General features: G+C 39.1%; 1 protein-coding gene across 1 annotated transcript in view; it reads left to right on the forward strand.

The window, feature by feature from the left end:
* SND1 (staphylococcal nuclease and tudor domain containing 1) overlaps window positions 1-19,142 on the forward strand; it is a 420,606-nt gene that overhangs the window by 43,281 nt on the left and 358,183 nt on the right. Inside the window, exons 5-9 of the mRNA XM_072784460.1 lie at window positions 896-1,056; window positions 1,755-1,846; window positions 2,459-2,617; window positions 4,142-4,248; window positions 6,876-6,966. Coding sequence (XP_072640561.1) covers window positions 896-1,056; window positions 1,755-1,846; window positions 2,459-2,617; window positions 4,142-4,248; window positions 6,876-6,966 — 610 coding nt within the window. The remainder of the gene's footprint in view (window positions 1-895; window positions 1,057-1,754; window positions 1,847-2,458; window positions 2,618-4,141; window positions 4,249-6,875; window positions 6,967-19,142) is intronic.

Here is a 19,142-nt window from a genome sequence, read left to right on the forward strand (position 1 = left end):
CAGGGATCCTGTTCAGATATCCCTACTGCTCAAGGTGAGAGATTCAATTTATGCATATAGCTATTGATGGAACTGGGTATTGAGATTGTGGAAAGGCCTTGGAGTTCACTGTTCACTTTAGCTCAGGGGTGTGTGTGTGTGTAGTGTGTAGTATGTAGTGTGTGTGTGGTGTGAGAGAGAGAGGAGCCATTTCTGGTTTTGTTTTTTGGTCTATCTTCTGGTTTCCTAGCTGATATCTATATTTGGTTTCCTGCTTCATGAAGGAAGAGTCTTCCATTTTCATAATGGAAGCTTTTCAAACTGCTTTTGCTTATTAGCTGGTCTTACTGAATGTGTAAGTAGTTTTGGGATTACCTCTATTTTTTTTTTGTTGTTGTTGTTGTTGTTGTTGTTTTTTGTGGGATGACCTCTATAACAGTATCTGCTCTGCATTCCCCAGCCCTGTTCTGTAGACAATAGGGAGTAAGGGTGGTTCTTAGTCACTTTCCTTGCTCTGTGTCCTGCTGAGCTCTTCCTGGATTCCAGTTCCTGAGTCTAACATAGTTAAATGAAGCTGTACTCCTCTCCCTCCAGAGGCTTCCCACTGAGCCACCAACTTGTTCTCTTGTAATCACTGATGGTGGCAGTACTGAGATGTGTGTTCTTTGCATCTTCTCATTAAATGCTCTTATGAGCAAATCTGTTGTTTGAGGCAACAAGTCTGGAATTGGGAAATTGCACTCATGATAATTTTTTTGGTTATATAGGCTTGGGTCTGCAGCCATAGATCTGAAACAAATGCTTTGGTCTCTTCAAGGGGAGCAGATGCTGAAGAAATCCAGAGTTCAAAGAAGAGCCTGAATTTTTCCCCCCCTGTTGTGAATTCACCACGTGTGTTTCTTTTTCCATGTCCCAGTCCTGAGCAGAACCGGCTCTCGGAATGTGAGGAACAAGCGAAGGCAGCTAAGAAAGGAATGTGGAGTGAGGGGAATGGTTCACATACTATCCGGGACCTCAAGTACACCATTGAGAACCCAAGGCACTTTGTGGACTCACATCATCAGAAGCCTGTCAATGGTGAGGCTGGTGGGAAAAGACAGACATGATGCAGAGTGATTCCTATTCTCAAGTTTTTTGAGTTTTTTTAAAAACTATTTTACTTGGTATCCAAAGGAAATTGTTAAGAGTGCAGCAGCACCATGGTATTTTGGAAGGTAACTTGGATCCAGTTCGTTGAGGTTACAACAGATATATTTGACAGAGGTTAGTCCTTTGCTGGTGTAGGGTAGTAGATCACTGGAAATTTTCCACATTGAGATCTTCCTGTTTTCTAAAAGCTGCTGCTTCAGTGACATCCCTGAAACTGTATTCTGTATACATATAGACACATTTTTACACACTCATACACACTGTAGTTCTTGGCCCAGTTTTGAGTCCTTGTTAATTACAGACTGAGTAAAATTATTACCAAATCTGTATTATTACTTATTTTTTGCTGGGCACCTGGTAACTCAGATGAGCAGCCTAGCTTACCGATAACAAAGCTTTGGTATGAGCCATTAGATCCCAGAAAGTTGAAGACCTAGAAATCAATCTAATCTGTCTTCCCAGGAATAGCTTGTAGAAGAGTCTGTTATGTGGATATTCATGATCTTCTAGTGCACTTCTCAGGGGGAATTTGGGGAGAGGAACTGTGTTAAATGCAGTTGATTGGACATTGTTTATCCCTGGCACAACTTTTGCTAATGACTTAAGCTGTTTATTCTGTCACACAGCTATCATCGAGCATGTGCGGGACGGCAGTGTGGTCAGGGCCCTGCTCCTCCCAGATTACTACCTGGTTACGGTCATGCTGTCAGGGATCAAGGTCAGACCATATACTGGGCTATGGGGTGGATATATAGGGTTTGTGGAAGCATTCAGTGACAGTTATATTCCTCTACTCTGGGATTCTGGATTTACTGATTCTTCCTAGTATGGGCTATTAACATTGACTATAGTACTTTACACTGTAAATTTTGCCGAGGGACTATTCTTAAGAGATCAAATAAAATTATTTTTTGAAGTACTCAGTGTTTGTTTGGAGCTGTGTGGAGAGGTTGTTGAGACAAAGGAGAGACGAGAAGCTCTGAAGTTCGCTGAGAATGGCTTGTCTCAATGAAAAATAGCCATTTTGATTTAAGGAAATTATAGAGATTTTTACAGACACTGGTGACTCTTGGCAAGGGGGCATTCTTAAATGTAATTTAAAATTTCCCTATGATAGTGACAGGTGTTTTAGTTGCCTTCCCAAGAAGTCTAATAAGATACTATTTCTAGTCACTTTTACCAATATGTTTTAAAAAGGGATTAGAAAGCCTGATTTGAGACCTTTGCTAGCTTAGCTTTATGTTTGTGGTTTTAGATGGTTTGGTGTGGTGTGAGAGTACCTGGCACTCACATTGAGGCTGCATACCCACCTACTTTCCTTTTGCTTCAGTGCCCAACTTTTCGACGGGAAGCAGATGGCAGTGAAACACCAGAGCCTTTTGCTGCAGAAGCCAAATTTTTCACCGAGTCTCGACTGCTTCAGAGAGATGTTCAGATCATTCTGGAGAGCTGCCACAACCAGAACATTTTGGGTACCATCCTTCATCCAGTGAGTGTGCACATGCAGACTGGGCTGTGTGGGGTTAGGAGTACATTTGGTGTTTGATGGGTTGTGGTTTGCTTCTCTTCTCTCTCTCTGTATTTAAAAAGCATTTAAATATCTTGGCAGGATTATCCTCTGATTTTTGAGCCATTTTCTAGGGTGATACCAGTTAGCTGATAGAATTGGACAGATGTATCCAACTTACTTTTAGAAAATGAACCTCAGTTTTTAAGTATGTCAGGGGAAGAGAAACTCCTATTTCTTCAGGTGTTGGTCTTTGAGGTTGAGAGTAGGTGATGTGAGGGGCTGCCCCACAGATGAGCAGGGGGCACTGAAGTGTATAGAATAAGATTGCTGAAGTTTGTATGTAGGTCTAGGGGGTAGCTCTTTAGGTTTAAGGTATTGGTGGAACCCAGTGTGCCCAGGTGGCTCAGTCAGCTAGGTGTCTGATTCTTGGCTTTGGTTCATGTCATTATCTCAGGCATCATGAGGTTGAGCCCCTTGTTGGGCTCCCCATTCAGTGGGAAGTCTGCTTGGAACTCTCTCCTCTACCTCTGCCCCTCCCTCTGCCCACGTGCTCTCTCTCAAATAAATAAATCTTAAAAAAAAAAGTATTGATGGAATTCCGATGATGAAACCTTTTTATGGAAAAATTACTTTGTGTACTCCAAACCTTATCTAGTTACCTCCTAACTCTGCCTTTGAGCAGGAAATAGGTTCTTTATGTTCTTCTAGTTGTGCCTGTCAATTCTACTCAGACATAGGCTTTGGTAGGTGGGTTCCTCCTGGAAAGGGAGTGACCTTATATTGTACCATCCAAGTGCAAGTGAATTTTCATTATTGTAACCTGTATCCAGGATAGGCTATACTACTGTTACTTATTCTTTGGCTAGAGAATTCTTTCATGATGGTTGTTGACAGTTGTTGTGGAGGGCTGGGAGGCTTGTTTTAGAAATGCACCAAGGTCCTGTCTTTTTCTTCTGGAGAACTAGCTGTCTGTCTATGCCCTACCAGCTGGCTCTGTGTCACCGTAGAATGGGAATTGTACTTCACAGGGCAAAATGGAGCTGCTGTTAACCCCTCCTCAACCCATTCTTCAGCTTTCTCCTTTTGAAAAGGGGAGTAAGTATTGATCTTAGGGAAGGAAATAATAAGGTGTAATCTCTACTAAAGAATAACATCCTCCAGAGGAGCTATTGAAATGTCAGTTCCATTCAATGCCACTAACTTTTATCTTATTCCTATTAAGCAAGAGTTACTATGCTGGGTGTTGTGGGGATGGGAAGCCAAGGTTATTAGGACTTGCTACAGAGTGGTGTCTTCCATCTCAGGGCTGATTTCCAAATGAGAGAAACAGCTTTACCCTTTTTCTTCATCTCATCCCTTCTTCACCTCCCCTTCTTCCCTATCTTCTTTTTTTTTTTTTTTTTTTAAGATGAACTGCAGTATAGACTGTGGTTGTTGATTATGTTAGAAGTCTAGAGAAATGGATTTTCTTGTGTCTTCCTTCTCACGTGCCCTGTTTTTCAGAATGGCAACATCACAGAGCTCCTCCTCAAGGAAGGCTTTGCACGCTGTGTGGATTGGTCGATTGCAGTTTATACTCGCGGTGCAGAGAAGCTGAGGGCAGCTGAGAGGTAAGGTCTGTCAGGGAAGCCTTCCAGTCAAGGATCTTGTTTAGGGTCTTTAGGGAAAGAAATCTAGTGATCTTCTCTCACCTATCTATGTCAGTATTTGTTATATTTCAGTAAAGGATTAAGGAAATTCCAAAAGAGGCTAAGATCTCATAGAAGAGTTACATATAAATCTTTGGGTTGTCTGATTCACTGCTGTGTAGTAAGGCCTAGATTTTATTCAGAAATTGTTCTTCACCAGATTTGCTCTTTAATGTTTTTGAGTCACTTTTCTTCCAAGCCCCTCACTGAAATTCTGAGTTTCAGGCATTTGGAATGAAAATCTTGAGGCTCATTCGAGGATGATATAATCACTTATGAGCTACTACCAAACAGGCAGGCTGGAGGCAGGAGTATGATGGAAAGATAGAGCCTGTGGGTCCTGAAACAGGACCATTCAATCCTGTTATTGTGAGGCCTCATGCCCTCATTTGTTGAAGCATGTTTTTTCTTTTTTAAGATTTTATTTATTTATTCCTGAGAGACACACAGAGAAAGACACAGTAAGAAAGGCGGAGACATAGGCAGAGGGAGAAGCAGGCTCCATGCAGGGAGCCTGATGTCGGACTCGATTCCAGGATCACACTCTGGGCCGAAGGCAGGTGCCGAACCACTGAGCCACCCAGGTGTCCCTGAAGCATGTTTTAATTAAAAATGTTAATGCAACCGTGGGGTGCTGTTGTCACGTTTTTAGCTAGGTGCTTTGTGGTTAAAGCATATGTAGAAATAACTTATTTCCAGAAGAACAATAGTTGGATATTCCAAAGATTGGGTGGCTATTTCAAGTGTCAAGGTTAAGAATATCCAGGTGTATGTGAACTTCTTTAACTTAATAGGGTAAATGGAAGAAAATGAAGCAGGTAGCAAGAGTAGATGAATAGAGCTGATGCTTGGGGAAAGGCCCAGCTACCATCTCCTAGCATACAATTAAGCAGAAGACCACCAAACATTGATGACAATGATCTGCTCTCAAGGTGTGTTGTATGACTTATTTCAGAATCATAAAATTATAATGGTCTTGACAACTTTACAATTTTCGCCTTTGAGGCAAAAACTAAGCTTGTGCAGCTAAGAGATATGCAAGAATATGATTGGATGACTAGATTTTTTTCCCCCTTGGGTCTTTCATATTCTTCTGTGCCTATAAGCAGAAAGACTTGCAGCTTTTTATAAAAGTAGATTTTAATCTGGGCCATTAGATAGATTCGGCATATCTGATTAAAAAAAGATTGTATAAAACTCTCTGGTCTTTATGTTCCACAATTAAAGTCAAAAGATAAAATACTCTTACCAAATACAGTGTTCCAAATACCTGATTATTCTGTGATGCTCAAAAACTTTTTGTTGTTCAGAAAATCCTGTAAGTCCATCATTCTAAATATAAATTTGGTTGATAATTCTTTTTGCATTTTTTAAGTTCCTGCCTCTCTTCGAAGAAAGTGAGTATAATGGCAGTAGTATCTACATGTTTTATAACATCTGTAGGTTTTATGGATTTTTTAGAGTGTTCATCATGAAAACAGGTTTATAGCAAGGAATGCAAATCCTATTTCAATAATATGTGATTACTTGCCTGCTATTTTGCATGCTGTATTTGACTTGCTTGCATTGTTAAATCTCTGTCAACAACTACTACATGCTACTTTGTCTCTTTCTCAGTTAGTGCTTCTTTTAAAAAAAGTAATACTGTTTTCAGAAATAGTTCCTTTCCCTTGCACATGTATCCACTATTCATACTTATTTATAAAAACTTTGTAAGTACAAAACACAAAGTGTATTTGTCAATATAGCTGTTCACTTTTTTTTTTTTTTAAAGATTTTATTTATTTATTCATGAGAGACACAGAGAGAGGCAGAGACACAGGAAGAGGGAGAGGAGAAACAGGTCCCATGCAGGTTGCCTGATGTGGGACTCGATCCTGGGACTCCAGGACCACACCCTGGGCCGTGCTAAACCGCTGAGCCACCCAGGGATCCCCTGTTCACTGGTTTTTAAAAAATCTTTGCACATTTGGCTCTCTTAGCCTGACTGAAAAATTCCTAATGATTTTGGTACTGTAAAACAAATGTCTTCCAACCTAGTTTTTTTCACTTTTGTCTGAACTGTTGGATTTTTGTCCCTTATTTTCTTTAGATGTACTACAGAGACAATTTTGTTCTTATTTTCCACGTAAATTTTGGTTAGCTGATACTTTTTATTCAAATGGAAATTGGACTTAATGCTTTTTAAAAAATATATTTGTTTAGATGTGGGTGTTCTTCCCATTTCTTCCCATTTAGTAGTCTCCAGAAGATACTGGATAAACTAAAGACCTAGTTCAAGATGGACTTGTACTGTCTGGGCCTGACAAATTGCACACCTAGAACCCGATCTACGAGCCAAGGGTGTATGCTGTATATGTCTCTTGGATAGTTCATTTCTATATACTCTTTGTTGAGGCTTTCACACTTGTTCTGGTTTCACTGGTGGCCTTTCTCTTGGGTGTCTTATCTGAGGTAGAGTAGGATTCTGTACTGTTTGTTCCCATGGTGATGGCAGATTCCATTTGCTGACCCGTCTGAATGATTTGCATCCTCGTTTTTGTTGCCAGGTTTGCCAAGGAACGCAGGCTGAGAATATGGAGAGATTATGTGGCTCCCACTGCTAATTTGGACCAAAAGGACAAGCAGTTTGTTGCCAAGGTGAGTCATTCTTGGCATCTTAAGATGCATGGTGGACATTGTAATAATACAAAGATCTGAACAGTCAACCCAGAGTGAAGCATTTTTATTTTAAGGCAAGCCAGTGGTGTGGGGATGTATGTGCAATGATTGCATGCATGTGTCTGTTTATTGCAGGGGACTTAGAAACCCTAAGACCTTCCTTGTCATAATTTGCTTAACTTCATTTAGAAGTTCATGACTTAAAGTTGTGGATATTGCCATTTTGGAATATCTCCTATTTTGGGACTTCTGTCTGCCTAACAGATGGCTCTCTCAGATTTCCTATGTCAGAGCGTTATGTGACCTCAAGTTTTTCTTCTTCCTATTTTGGGACTTTCGTGGTTTTGAGTTTTTTTCTCATGTGATGCTTTTTCTGAGAGCTCTCCTGAAGTGTCTGGAGTGTATTCCTTTGACAGGAACTAGTGCTGTTGAATAGATTGTTTGAGCCCAGCAACGGTGCTATATGTTTTCTTAGTTGTTGGGTTTGGTACCTTGAGTGGTAGACCTGTTTTCCTCACTTTCCCAAAATGCTGCTGTAATGTTTTCCAGTCTTTTTTTTCTTTTGGCAAGAGATGCTGGAAGCTTTGGTTTTATGAACTTAAAGAGCTTAATTAATGTATCTATATCTACTTAAAGGTGGCTGCCCCAAGTGAGTTTAAGATAGAAAGCCACTAGGTGGCACTGTCAGCCTAGAAAATTCTGGACTGGTTTCTCAGAATGATAAAATTTTAAGTCTTTGAGGAATTGGCTGAATTTCTTCACTTTCCTTTTTATTATGCCCAAAGCAATAAGGTGCAGAGTACTCAAGTGTCTTCTCTCCCTCCTGTAGTAGGTGGTCTCTAAGCAGCTGTCAAGTTAGCCTTGATTGGGTCTTTAGTGGATATTAGTAGGAATACTCCTCGTTGGATACTCCTCCATACATCTTCCAAATCTTGGTGAATAGACTAGAATGAACCCCTGCTTCCTTTCTGTGTGAGGACAAGACTAGCTTGGAAACTTCGACACCATAGCTCTACCTAACTGGAACTTACGTGGTTCTGCTTATATTTCCTGTAATCTGTTCTGTTCTAGGACTATAGCTGCACAGTGGAAGGTTGATCATTCACTCAGCAAGGGAGTCAGGCCTTCTGGTTTTCACCATCCTTTGAAAGGCTGGATATTAGTGATGTAGATGAGGCTTAGGAGGGTCCTATTCTTTTGTACTGTCTTTACTGGCCATTCTTCAGTTGAAACTGAGCTTCTAGAGAAACCCAGAAGATTTTGAAGGGTTTTTGGGCCTTCACTGGTTGGGGGAACTAATGCATTGCTGAAGAAAGAAATAAAAAAATTGAGATGATTAAGTCAGTAGCTTTGTATTTTTCTTAAATATGACTTTCATGGTAACTAGAAAAGAGCTGGCACATTTCCTTTTTAAATTTAGGATTCCAGGATATGTTTGTTGTGTTTTAAAAGAGTGAGGATTTTTTCATTACAATGAAGTTTTGTTTGTTAAAATGGCAGAATAGAGGAAGTTGCCTCCAAAAACTATCTGAGGATTATGGGGAATAGCTATTGTCCTATAGTATAAATTTAGGTCATTTGGATATAGGCCTACTTAGAGAGTAGAGATAAATGTATTTGTAGGCAGATAAATGGTTTTAAAACTTCCTGAGTTTTAGAAATTCTTCAGCATTATTATTATTTTTTTAAATAGGAGAAAAGCATAAAAAGGAGAAGAAAATGCTACATGAAACTATTATTCCACAAGGTTTTTTTAAAAAAAGTTTATTATACGGTCTTTCCCAGGATTGGCAAACTATGGCCCAGGGGCCAAGTCTGGCCCGCTGCTTGTTTTGTATGGCCTGTGAAGTATGGATGGGTTTTATGTAGAAAAAAATGTTTTGTGGCACATGAGAATTATGACATTTAAATATCAATGTCAGGAATAAATTGGAACATAACCATGTCTGTCTGTTTACATGTTTACACGTTGTCTATGCATGTAATACAGTGGCAGAGGTGAGTTGTGACAGAGACCATATAGCTTGCAAAGCCTTCATGCTATCTGGTCTTATACAGAAAAGTATGCTGACCCTTGATCTCTACCAGCCCTATTCAAAGTGCCTTGATAGAATATAAGGAGCTTGAGCCAGAATGTAGATCAAGGCATTGCTACTTTCATCAAGAAAAGCTTGCTAGAGAAAAAAATGTCAGCAATGTTCTCAGTAAAGTAGTTGATTTATGTTCTGGTACAAGCTCCTTCTCTCGTTGAAGACTGGCAGCAGCTTTTGAGTAGTACTGAGCTATATTTTTTTGTATATAATTTTTAAGTTTGTAAGTTTTTTATTTTTAATGCATAAAGATTTTATAGAATTTTTTGGGCTTATTAAGAAATGTACTAGTCCATTTTCCCAGTCCCTTGAAACAGCCATTTTCAATTCTTAGCTAATCTATATTTTTTAATAAAATCTTGATATTATTCTTTCTTAATTTTTCAGTGTTAGGCATAACCCTTTTTCTTCATACCATGGAAGATGAGGATTCACATAAATGTGCATATGCTTTTCTGTAACCCTCCCATAGGACTGTATCCTAATTCTGGTTCAGTCTTTACTTTGTAAATGCTAATTACCACCAAAGCCATATAATATATTATGATTACATTTCATTCTGTGCAGAACTTTTTGTTTACCCTGGATTTAATAATTTTAAAAGTTTATGTATTTTTTATGTACTTATTAATTTGACCTCCAGACTCTACCTGTCTAAATCTCCCCTTAAGACACTGATTCATCAGCCTGTTAATTTTATCTTTTTCAGTAATACCCTCCAGGAGCCTTGTGACCTGTGTCAATCTGGACTAGTTCTTTGTTCTTTTTCACTGTTATAGAGCTGCCATCTTTGGATATCTTCACCATTTTCCTGGGGTTTTCTTTGCCTTACTCTGGGTTGGAGCTATGTTTGCTGGATCCCATGGCTTTATAATTTACTACTTTATTTCGGTGGCACACATTCTGTAGCTTCTTGGGAAGAGTGCTTGGCAGGTAAATGTTTTGAGACTTTTCATGTCTATTTTGTAATTAAACTTGATCGATAGTTTAGCTGGATATAGAATTTTATGTTAGAAGTTACTTTCCTTCAGAATTGTGAAGGCATTGCTCCACTGTCATTTAGCTATTGGAAATTTGTTTTTCTTTTTAAGAGGTCTGATATCAATTTGATTCCTCATCCTTATATGATTTGTCTTTTTTCTTTCTGCAAAGTTTTTGCATATTCTTATTTTATCCTGAAATTTCACAGTAGTGCACTGTGTATATCCATGAGTGAGCATATTATACTTTTTGATTTTTAGCCCTTTGTGTCTGGGAACTTCAACTACTTTTTGTTGTTGATTTCCAGCTAATTTCTTTGCTATTTTCTAGCAGATGTTTGACTTTGTTGACTGGTCTTCTAGTTTTTTCCTGTTTTTCAATCTTTGTCTCTTGTTCTTAATTTTTTCATATTTACCCTTTAGCCCTACTACTGAATATTTCATTTATGATAATTGTATTTTAAGAGCTTGCTTTTTTTTTTTTGTTGTTCTCTGGATGGTTCTTTTATTTTTTATTGCAATGTAACTGGCATATTATATTAGTATTATATTAGTTTCAGGTGTATAACATAGTGATTTGATGATTCTATACATTATACAGTGATTACCACAATAAGAGTAGTTATCATCCATCATCATATGAAATGTGCTATTACACTATCATTGACTATTTCCTATGCTTTTCATCTATATTACTTATTTTTTAATCTCTTCACCTGTTTTGCCTTCACCATTTCCCACACCTCCCAGCCCCCTGGCAACAACCAACTTCTTGTTCTCTGTATTCGAATCTTTCTGTTTTATATGTTTGCTTGTCATCCCCCCCACCTTTTTTTTTTTTTTAAGATTCCATGTGTAAGTGAAATCATGTGGTATTTGTCTTTTTCTAACTTGTTTCACTTAGCCTGATACCCCCTAGCTTCATCCATATTGTTGTTAATGGCATGATTTCACTTTTTTTAAAGATGGAGTGATATTCCACTATGTGTGTGTGTGTGTGTGCATGCGTGTGCGCACACGCACGCATGCCTGTGCACCTATGTGTATCCACACTTCACATCTTTTTTATCTGTTCACCTATCAGTGGGCACTTAGGTTGCTTCCATATTTTGGCTATTATAAAGTTGCTGTAAACATTAAGGTGCATATATCTTTCAAATGAGTGCCTTTGCTTTCTTTGAGTATACCCAGAGGTATAGTTACTGGGTTGTATGGTTTTGTGTTTTTCTTTTTTTTTTGTTTTTTTGAGGAACCTCCATTGTGTTTTCCACAGTGGCTGCACCAGTTGATATTCCCACCACTAATGGGTAAAGGTTTCCTTTCCTCTACATCCTTACCAACACTTCTTATTTCTTGTCTTTTGACACTAGCCATTCTGACAGGTATGAGGTAATACCTTCTTGGGGTTTTGATTTGCGTTTCCTTGGTGATAAGGGAGGTTGAGCATCTTTACATGTGTCTATTGGCCAGCTGCATGTCTTCTTTGGAGAGATGCCTATTCAAGTCCTCTGTCCATTTTCAAGTTGGATTGTTTTTTGATGGTGTTCTGTGGAGTTCTTTATATATTTTGGGTATTAACCCCTTATCAGGATACTTCATTTGTAAATATCTTGTTTAGTAGGTTCCTTTTCATTTTTGATGATTTCCTTTGGCCTGCAAAAGCTTTTTAGCTTGATGTAGCTCCAGTAGTTTATGTTTTGCTTTTGTTTCTCTTGCCTGAGGAGTCCGATCCAGAGAAAAATATTGCTAAGGTCTATGTCCAAGAGATTACTGTCTATGTTTTCTTTTAGATGTTTTATGGTTTTAGGTCTTACATTTAGGTCTTTAATCCATTTTGAGTTTATTTTTGTTTATGGTGTAAGAGAGCAGTTCACTTTGATTTTCTTTTTTATTTTGCATGTAGCTGTCCAATTTTCCCAGCACCATTTACTGAAGAAACTGTCTTTTCTCCATTGTATATTCTTTTTCTTTGTTGTAGATTAATTGACCATGTAATTGTGAATTTATTTCTGGGCCTCGTTATTCCATTCTGTTGATTTATCTGTGTATTTTTTCTTGTTATTTTTAATAGTAATATTACTTGTTTCAGAGATGAAATATCATCTATTACCTTTGAGTAATTATAATTTTTTGAAAATTTCTATTCCCTGCATAGTGTATATTTTCCAAGTTGTTTTTAATTCTTTTTAGTTATTTTGGTCTCTTATTTTTTGTATGAGAGTCTTTCCTTAGTTACTTGGTGTTCCTTAGCTCTTTATTTTATTATTTTATTTTATTTTATTTTATTTTAATTATATTTTATTTTATTTTTATTTATTATTTTTTTCTCTCTTATTTTAGAACAAGATCTTAAACACTGGGTTAAAACAGTGAACTTATATGGGATTTATGGTATATACTTGAAATCTAGTCCTAGGTTTTGGTCCCATTTTCATCTCCACTTGAGATTTCTGATTTGACAATTTCTTTATCTTGGCTGGTGGGAAACTTTGCAGTATAAATCAGATTGGCTATTAGGTTTTCTTATCACTAGGCCAGGATTTACCTTATCTGAGTGTGTGGAGTCTGTTACCACTCATCTGCTTTCTAGCTTCCAATGTTTTGTTGCTCTATTCTTCTCTCTTGTTATATTTGTTCTATTGGACTTCTCCCCCCGCCCCCCCCACCCAATCCCTTTATTTTTATTTAAAGGTATTTAGAGAGGGTGCCAAAGTGAATGTTGGAGTTTGTTTAGTTTGTTCATAATGTTCCATTGTAAGACTGCATAATTTATGTAACCAGTCCCCAATAGGTCGATATTTGTATAGTGTATAATTTTTCCATTATTTAGAAAATGGAATAAATCTATGTAAATGGCAGTTATTTCCACAGGAATATTTTAGAACATATTTACCAAATTGCTTTCTAGGAATGTTAACCATGTATAGCCCTACATGTGTTCATTTTCTAACATGCTATAGAACAGAGGTGGACCAACTTTCTTAAAGGACCATATAGGAAAAAGTTATGTTTTATGAGCCATATAATCTGTTGCACCTGCTTGACTGCTGCCCTAGCAAGAAAACAGACTGTGAATGATATGTAAATAAATGAGCCCGGTTGTGTGCCAGTAAAACTCTATTTACAACAGTAGGGAATGGGCTAGATGGCCCTTGGGCCATAGTTTGCTATCCCCCGTTGTAGAGCACAGGTTATCAATGTTACGTCCAAAAACAAAAAAATGATCTGTTTCTTTTCATAACCTAGAACCCAACTGCTGTTTTGTAGTCATTTTACCTGATGAAAATGTCTGTTTATACTATGCTACTATTTTTTTAAAAGATCATTTATTTATTTATTTGAGAGAGAGAGAGCACAAGTGAGCGAGCACAAGCAGGGGAGGGGCAGAGGGAGAAGCAAACTCCTCACCGAGCAGGGAGTCCAATGTGGGGCTCCATCCCAGGACCCCAGGATCAATACCCGAGGCAAAGGCAGATGCTTAACCCATTGAGCCACCCAGGCACCCGTATACTATGCTACTTTTTAAGGAAACCTCAAAGGGTCCTAAGGTGCCCTGAGACTTCACAAACACAGTCTGATGGTCCTACAAGTTTTTGCTGAAGGATTGTTTTGAGGCTCATGTGACTGTAAGGCCTGAACAAATAATGGTTCTCTCTTCAGCAGTCCCTACCCTGTCTCCTAGAAGCTAATTGTATAGGGAACAGCTAAAAGTAACCCGTGAACTCTTGAACTAGATGCCTCTTGGGCCCTATAGGTGATTTCTGGAACTGATGCCGTAGATAAGATGTATTGGTCAAGTCTCACTTCCTAGGAACTTGAAATCAACAGAGTATTGTCTTGATACATGTAGCCTGCTGAAAGAATGTTTTCCATCCTCTGCTTAAACAGTTTCACTTCTTAAGGAAATGCAAGGGAGGGCTCTCCCTGTCTCTCCAGGTTAGCAGAGAAACATGTTCACTTCACAGCGATTAGCTGAGCCTGCTTGAGACTTTTCTGCCTGTTGTGGCTTGCCAGTTTCCTGCCTGCCTTCCCTGTGGCGTTTTAGCTGATCTGTGCTGTTTGTAGCCATATGGTCCCCTGAGCACGTGGTTTGGCTTCCCTGTCCCTGCTGCTGGATTCTTGGGCCTTGCAGATTTTACAGACCCGAATAACACTCAAGGGTGGTGGGAAGGATGGGGAATTGACAGCATGTTTTTAGGAGGTGGAGTCTTCTCACTGCCTTGATTAAAGGCCTCTTGCTTGGTTCTCTGTATTGAGTGATTGCTTAAACAAGCAGAGCCCTTCTGCTTTGAGAAGATGCAGAAGAATGAGAAGTGATTCCTGCTTTCAAGGGGCTACCATCTAGGGCTCTGTCTGGAAGATTATCCTAAATAGTCAACTGTCTGGACTTGGTGGCATGTGCAGTTTTGGAGGTCAGGTTAGGTCAGGTCTTGCCCTGATCATTTTTTGCTATGCTTCTAGTCATAGCTCTGACTGGAGTTTAATTGTCATGCCTCTCTGAGATGGCTTTTAAACAAAGCCACCTTTTAATATTTTTGGTATTATCTAGACTTTCCCATTATATTTGCATTTGGTAATGTGGAGAGAACAACAACAACAAAATACTGGCTATTTCCTGGACTTTTGCCAGAGAGCTTTCAGGTGAAGAGGAAGTTCTGGGGATGGTTTGGTTAGGAAGGTGGTGCTCTGCACCAAAAAGAGATCAAGACTTGATTTGTAGCTTAAGTTAGTAAGCTGATTTGCTGATAGGAAAATAAAGTTGAAATAGAAAAGCTTTGTTAAAAAAAATATTTACTTGGTATTTTTCAATTGAGATTTTATTTTTCAAGACAGTTTTAGATTCACAGAAAAATGGAGCAGATAGTACAGAGTTCCTACATTACCCCTGCCCTCCTCCCAGTTTTTTCTATTACCTGACATTAGTTTGGTACATTTGTAATTAGTGTACCAATATTGATATGTTATTATCAACTGAAGTCCATACTTTAGCTAGAGTTCCTTAGTTTTTCTCTAGCCTGTTTTTCTGTTCTAGATTCTCTAGAATCTCACCCACCATAGCACACTAAATTTAGTTGTCATGTCTTGTTAGGTTCCTTTTGGATGTGGTAGTTTCTCAGACTTTCTTTGCTATTGATAACCATGACAGTTTTGTAGAGTACTGGTCAGTTACGTTGTAGGGTGCCCCATCTGTTGGAATTGGTCTGATGCCTGGTTTCTTTTTAAATACTTATTATCAACTAATCTGCTTGCTCATACTTAGGTGCCTGGAATTACTTGCATCAAGATATTGTTGTGCTTAGTATTTTGTCAAGGGTATAGGGTGACCGCTGTACCCTTCTGGGGGAGGCTCAGGCATGTAGGGGGTGTGGCTCCAGGCCATCGCTGTTAACAGTTAGGACATACTTTTTACCCACTTCTGGTTCTGCTTCACTGGTGTTTCCATGATTAGCTTTGGCGAGAAGAGACCTAGCAGCATTCAGTCTTAAGGAGCAGGAGAAGCAGCTGGGTGTCATGATTTTAGACAGTAATAAGGATATTTGGTGTCGCATTCCCAGTAGCTTCATCAGGGGCACTCCTTGGTGACACCCAGAGAAGCCCTGTGTGCACTGATGGTCCTTTTATTTTTGTCCAGCACTGACAATTTAGGCAGCTTTGGGAGTATTGGTAGTTGTGTCTAGGGAGCTATTCTGAGGATCTCTGTAGCTCAGGAAACTGTTGGTGGCTCTTTTTGCTCGTTTTATATATGCTGCAGGGGTTTAGGAAGCTGAGCAGTAGCAGCCTTTGGCCTCCTGGTGAGCACTATGGACAGGCTCTGCAGATGGAGAGTATGGCAGCAGGCCAAGGATGGGAATGGCTGTCCCTTGCCCCTGACAGACCTCTGCAGTTCTCTTGACTTGTGGCAGCCCTTAGCCTACGCTCATCATCATTAAGCCACTCATTTTTCCTTTTACAATTGGGCTTCAAGAAATGGAGAAATTGGATTTAGGGCTTGTATTTTGAGTCCAGCTAGTGAGTTTTGTGGTGCAGAAGCCCCTGCCTCTTAGATTATATCCTGAAGTATGTGGTTTGGTAGGTGTGTATAGGGTATAGGTATAGGGTATAGGTAGAGTGATTAGGGGATTCATAGCTTGTGGAGAGAGTGAGTGACGCAGGCATACATAGACTTACCCTGGTGAAAGTACCATACGAAATATCACGGTTATAAATGTGGTCTGCAGCAGTGCTGATGAGCAGGCTTTGAACAGTAATCCACTCTTCATTTTACTTATTGCACAGTACGTGACTGTAACCACTATTTTATTGCTTCTTCCGTGTCTGTGCAGGAGCTGCTTGCTTGTTCTCTGGACAGTAATGACACAATTTAAAGAGGAATAAAAGTCGTAAACCCCACTTACATACACACATGGACACACACACGTGCACTCACTATACACCTCTTCTTCAGAAAGCCGAGCCTTGTTAGGTTGCCAACATCAGAGTGCAGTTCCTGAAGAGGAGGTTTCTAATCAGGGAGATGCCGAGCAGAAAGTCTGCTGCTGAGGCCTGAAATTTACAGCTATAAGAATCCATTTGCTGCTACTGCTAACACATTCTAAGGGGTGACGAATACCAGTAACTTGTCACAGGGGTATGCTTAGATCTTCACATTCTGTAATCAGGGGGTGAAGGTGTGAGCACTACAATGCTTTCCCTGGTTTTATTCCTCTGAGCATGATGAGGGAGTGAAAACTGTCTAGGTATTTCTCATGTCTTGATCACGGGAATTTCTCTGTTTTTGGCATTTGATAATTTAATAATAGTTAGTTTTGGTGTGAGAGGAATATGTAGCTCTGTCACTGAGATTTAGGAATTCTGTGAGATGTGTGCATTCAAGATGATAGTCTTGTACTTTTGAAGGAGGAGCAGTATTGATTTGCTGTAATAGCTGTTTTGCTTGGTATGGCTTTGTGGAATTTTTCTTCTCTGGTTTGAAGGCTGGATAGCAGAATCACATGTATCATGGATACTTTACCCCACAAAAGTTTTGTCATCCGTTTTATGATACTTCTCCTTTTACCCAAATGTGGGATTTTGAAGGGTGGAGAATCATTAGCTGTGGTCTTTTTCTTGGTCAGTTGTCCAAGTCACTACTGGTATCTTTAGGGAGTGGGAGGAAGATTCTATTGTGAAGGGCATTTTTGCTTGGTGTTAATGTGTCTAGATGGTAATGAGAACAAGATGTACTCTTTTTCTTTCAGTTGGTGAATCTGTAGTTTTGGTGATACCTTTTGGGCTGTTTTTAAGTTCTGCGTGATTGTTCTTTGATTTGGAGGGTCTGGTAAACTTTGGTACCACCCATACCCAGGTAACCAGCCCTGACCTTGTGGTCCTCGGGTGACCACAAATCATGCTTTTGATTGCCCTTGGACTTTTTTCTGGCCAGGCAAATTTTGGGTTCTTGTTGCCTTTGTGTTTAGCTTTTGTGATTCTCAGATCTGTCAAAAGGTTAAAGCAGAATGGCTATGGCTATTTGAGACGATCTTTTGCTGTGTTGAGGTCTGCAAGTTAATCTTAGATATTTGAAAATACCCGCTCTCTTAATTTACACCATTCTTTCTCAGACCTTTATTATTCTGCTGGTCACTGGCCTGTTTTTCCCTAAATGTACTTCCCATTACTTGGGAATAAATCCCTGGGTTTTACCACATCTGCCAGCCATAGTCAGCCTTCCATGGACTACAGTTTGATTCTAACCGTCATCTTTTTTTTTTTCCCCCATTCATTCTGTCTGATGGTATTTTTTTCCCTGCTATTTCCTATCATGTATAATTTCTCACTTGCTTTTGGTTTTTGCTCTTCCTTCACATTGCCCCTTAAATCAGTCTTTACTCTTTTTGGTATGTGGTTGGCTTGTTCTTTGGAAAAGGTAGAGAATAGCCATTTTTGGAGGAGTCTGCAAGTAAATGGTTGTATTCTGTTTTAAAAGATGTGAAGCCTTCCATGGAATAGAGAGGACTCTTTTAGGATACTTATCAGTGTGATATCCACCATAGCAAAGGAAAGTCTAGCTCCTTTTGTTTGTTGCATGAAAGAGGAGGGAAATTTTGCGAGTCTTCCCTCACTGTGGCAGCTTACCCTGTAGTTTGTTTAGCTGCCTGTTGGCTCCTGATGGAGCCTGATTGAAACCTGGCAGAGTTGGTTTTGATTCTGCAAAGTGGATGGTGACAGTGATTTGTAGTCAATAGCTGCCTTGTAGAAAAATATTACTTGTGTAAAAAAACAAAAACCCCACCCAGAAAACAAAAACCCCACCAAAAAATAAAAATCCCAAACAGCTTTGTAACAACAGTCTCTGACTATAATCAGGTGAACTGTAGACTGCTAGCTGAATTATGGGTTCTGGTTAAAACCCTGATGTAGTCCTAGGCTGGTTTCAATGCAATTTCATTCTTTACACCCTGGTGGGATGTTCTAATAACCTCCACAGAGGAATATTTGTGCTTTTGTCCTTGGAGTAGGTATCCTTGTAGGTTTCTCAACAGTAGAAGTTAATCTTTTTTAGCTGAGATTGTGCTCCAGTGTTACTGATATTGTGGTCTAAAACAAAGTTGTCTATGGTAGTATTCTGAAAAGTTGGCTTTCAGAGTAGTTGAAGTAATGTCTTAGCATTTTGAAACGTTTACTGTGAGATGAACAGCTGAGCCTCTCCTTTCCCCACACTGTGGTGACAGTTCTTTTTGCCCTTCACTTGTCTTTGATTTTTTTCTGCTCTTTAGGGACATCATATTTTGGTTCTTATCCAGTGCTAATGTCTTCTAATCCAGCCCTTATCTCTTTTCCTAGATTAACATTGAAATAGGGATTTTGATTTTAGTTTAGAATTTGTTTCAAAGAATATCTTGAATAACATGTACAGACTAGATTTCCAGCAAGCTTTGTAGTTAACCACAAGTCTTGGTCAGGACAAAAGATAAAAAAGATCACTTTTTATGAATGATACAGATTCTGCCTCATTGAGAAATCACAATATGGTCTTTAGAGGACTGATAATTCTAGCATTATTTTATCTAACATAGTTACACCTTGAAGGATGATATTGGATCTA

This window comes from Canis lupus, chromosome 18 (assembly GCF_048164855.1).
Source record: "Canis lupus baileyi chromosome 18, mCanLup2.hap1, whole genome shotgun sequence".
Lineage (NCBI taxonomy): Eukaryota > Metazoa > Chordata > Mammalia > Carnivora > Canidae > Canis > Canis lupus.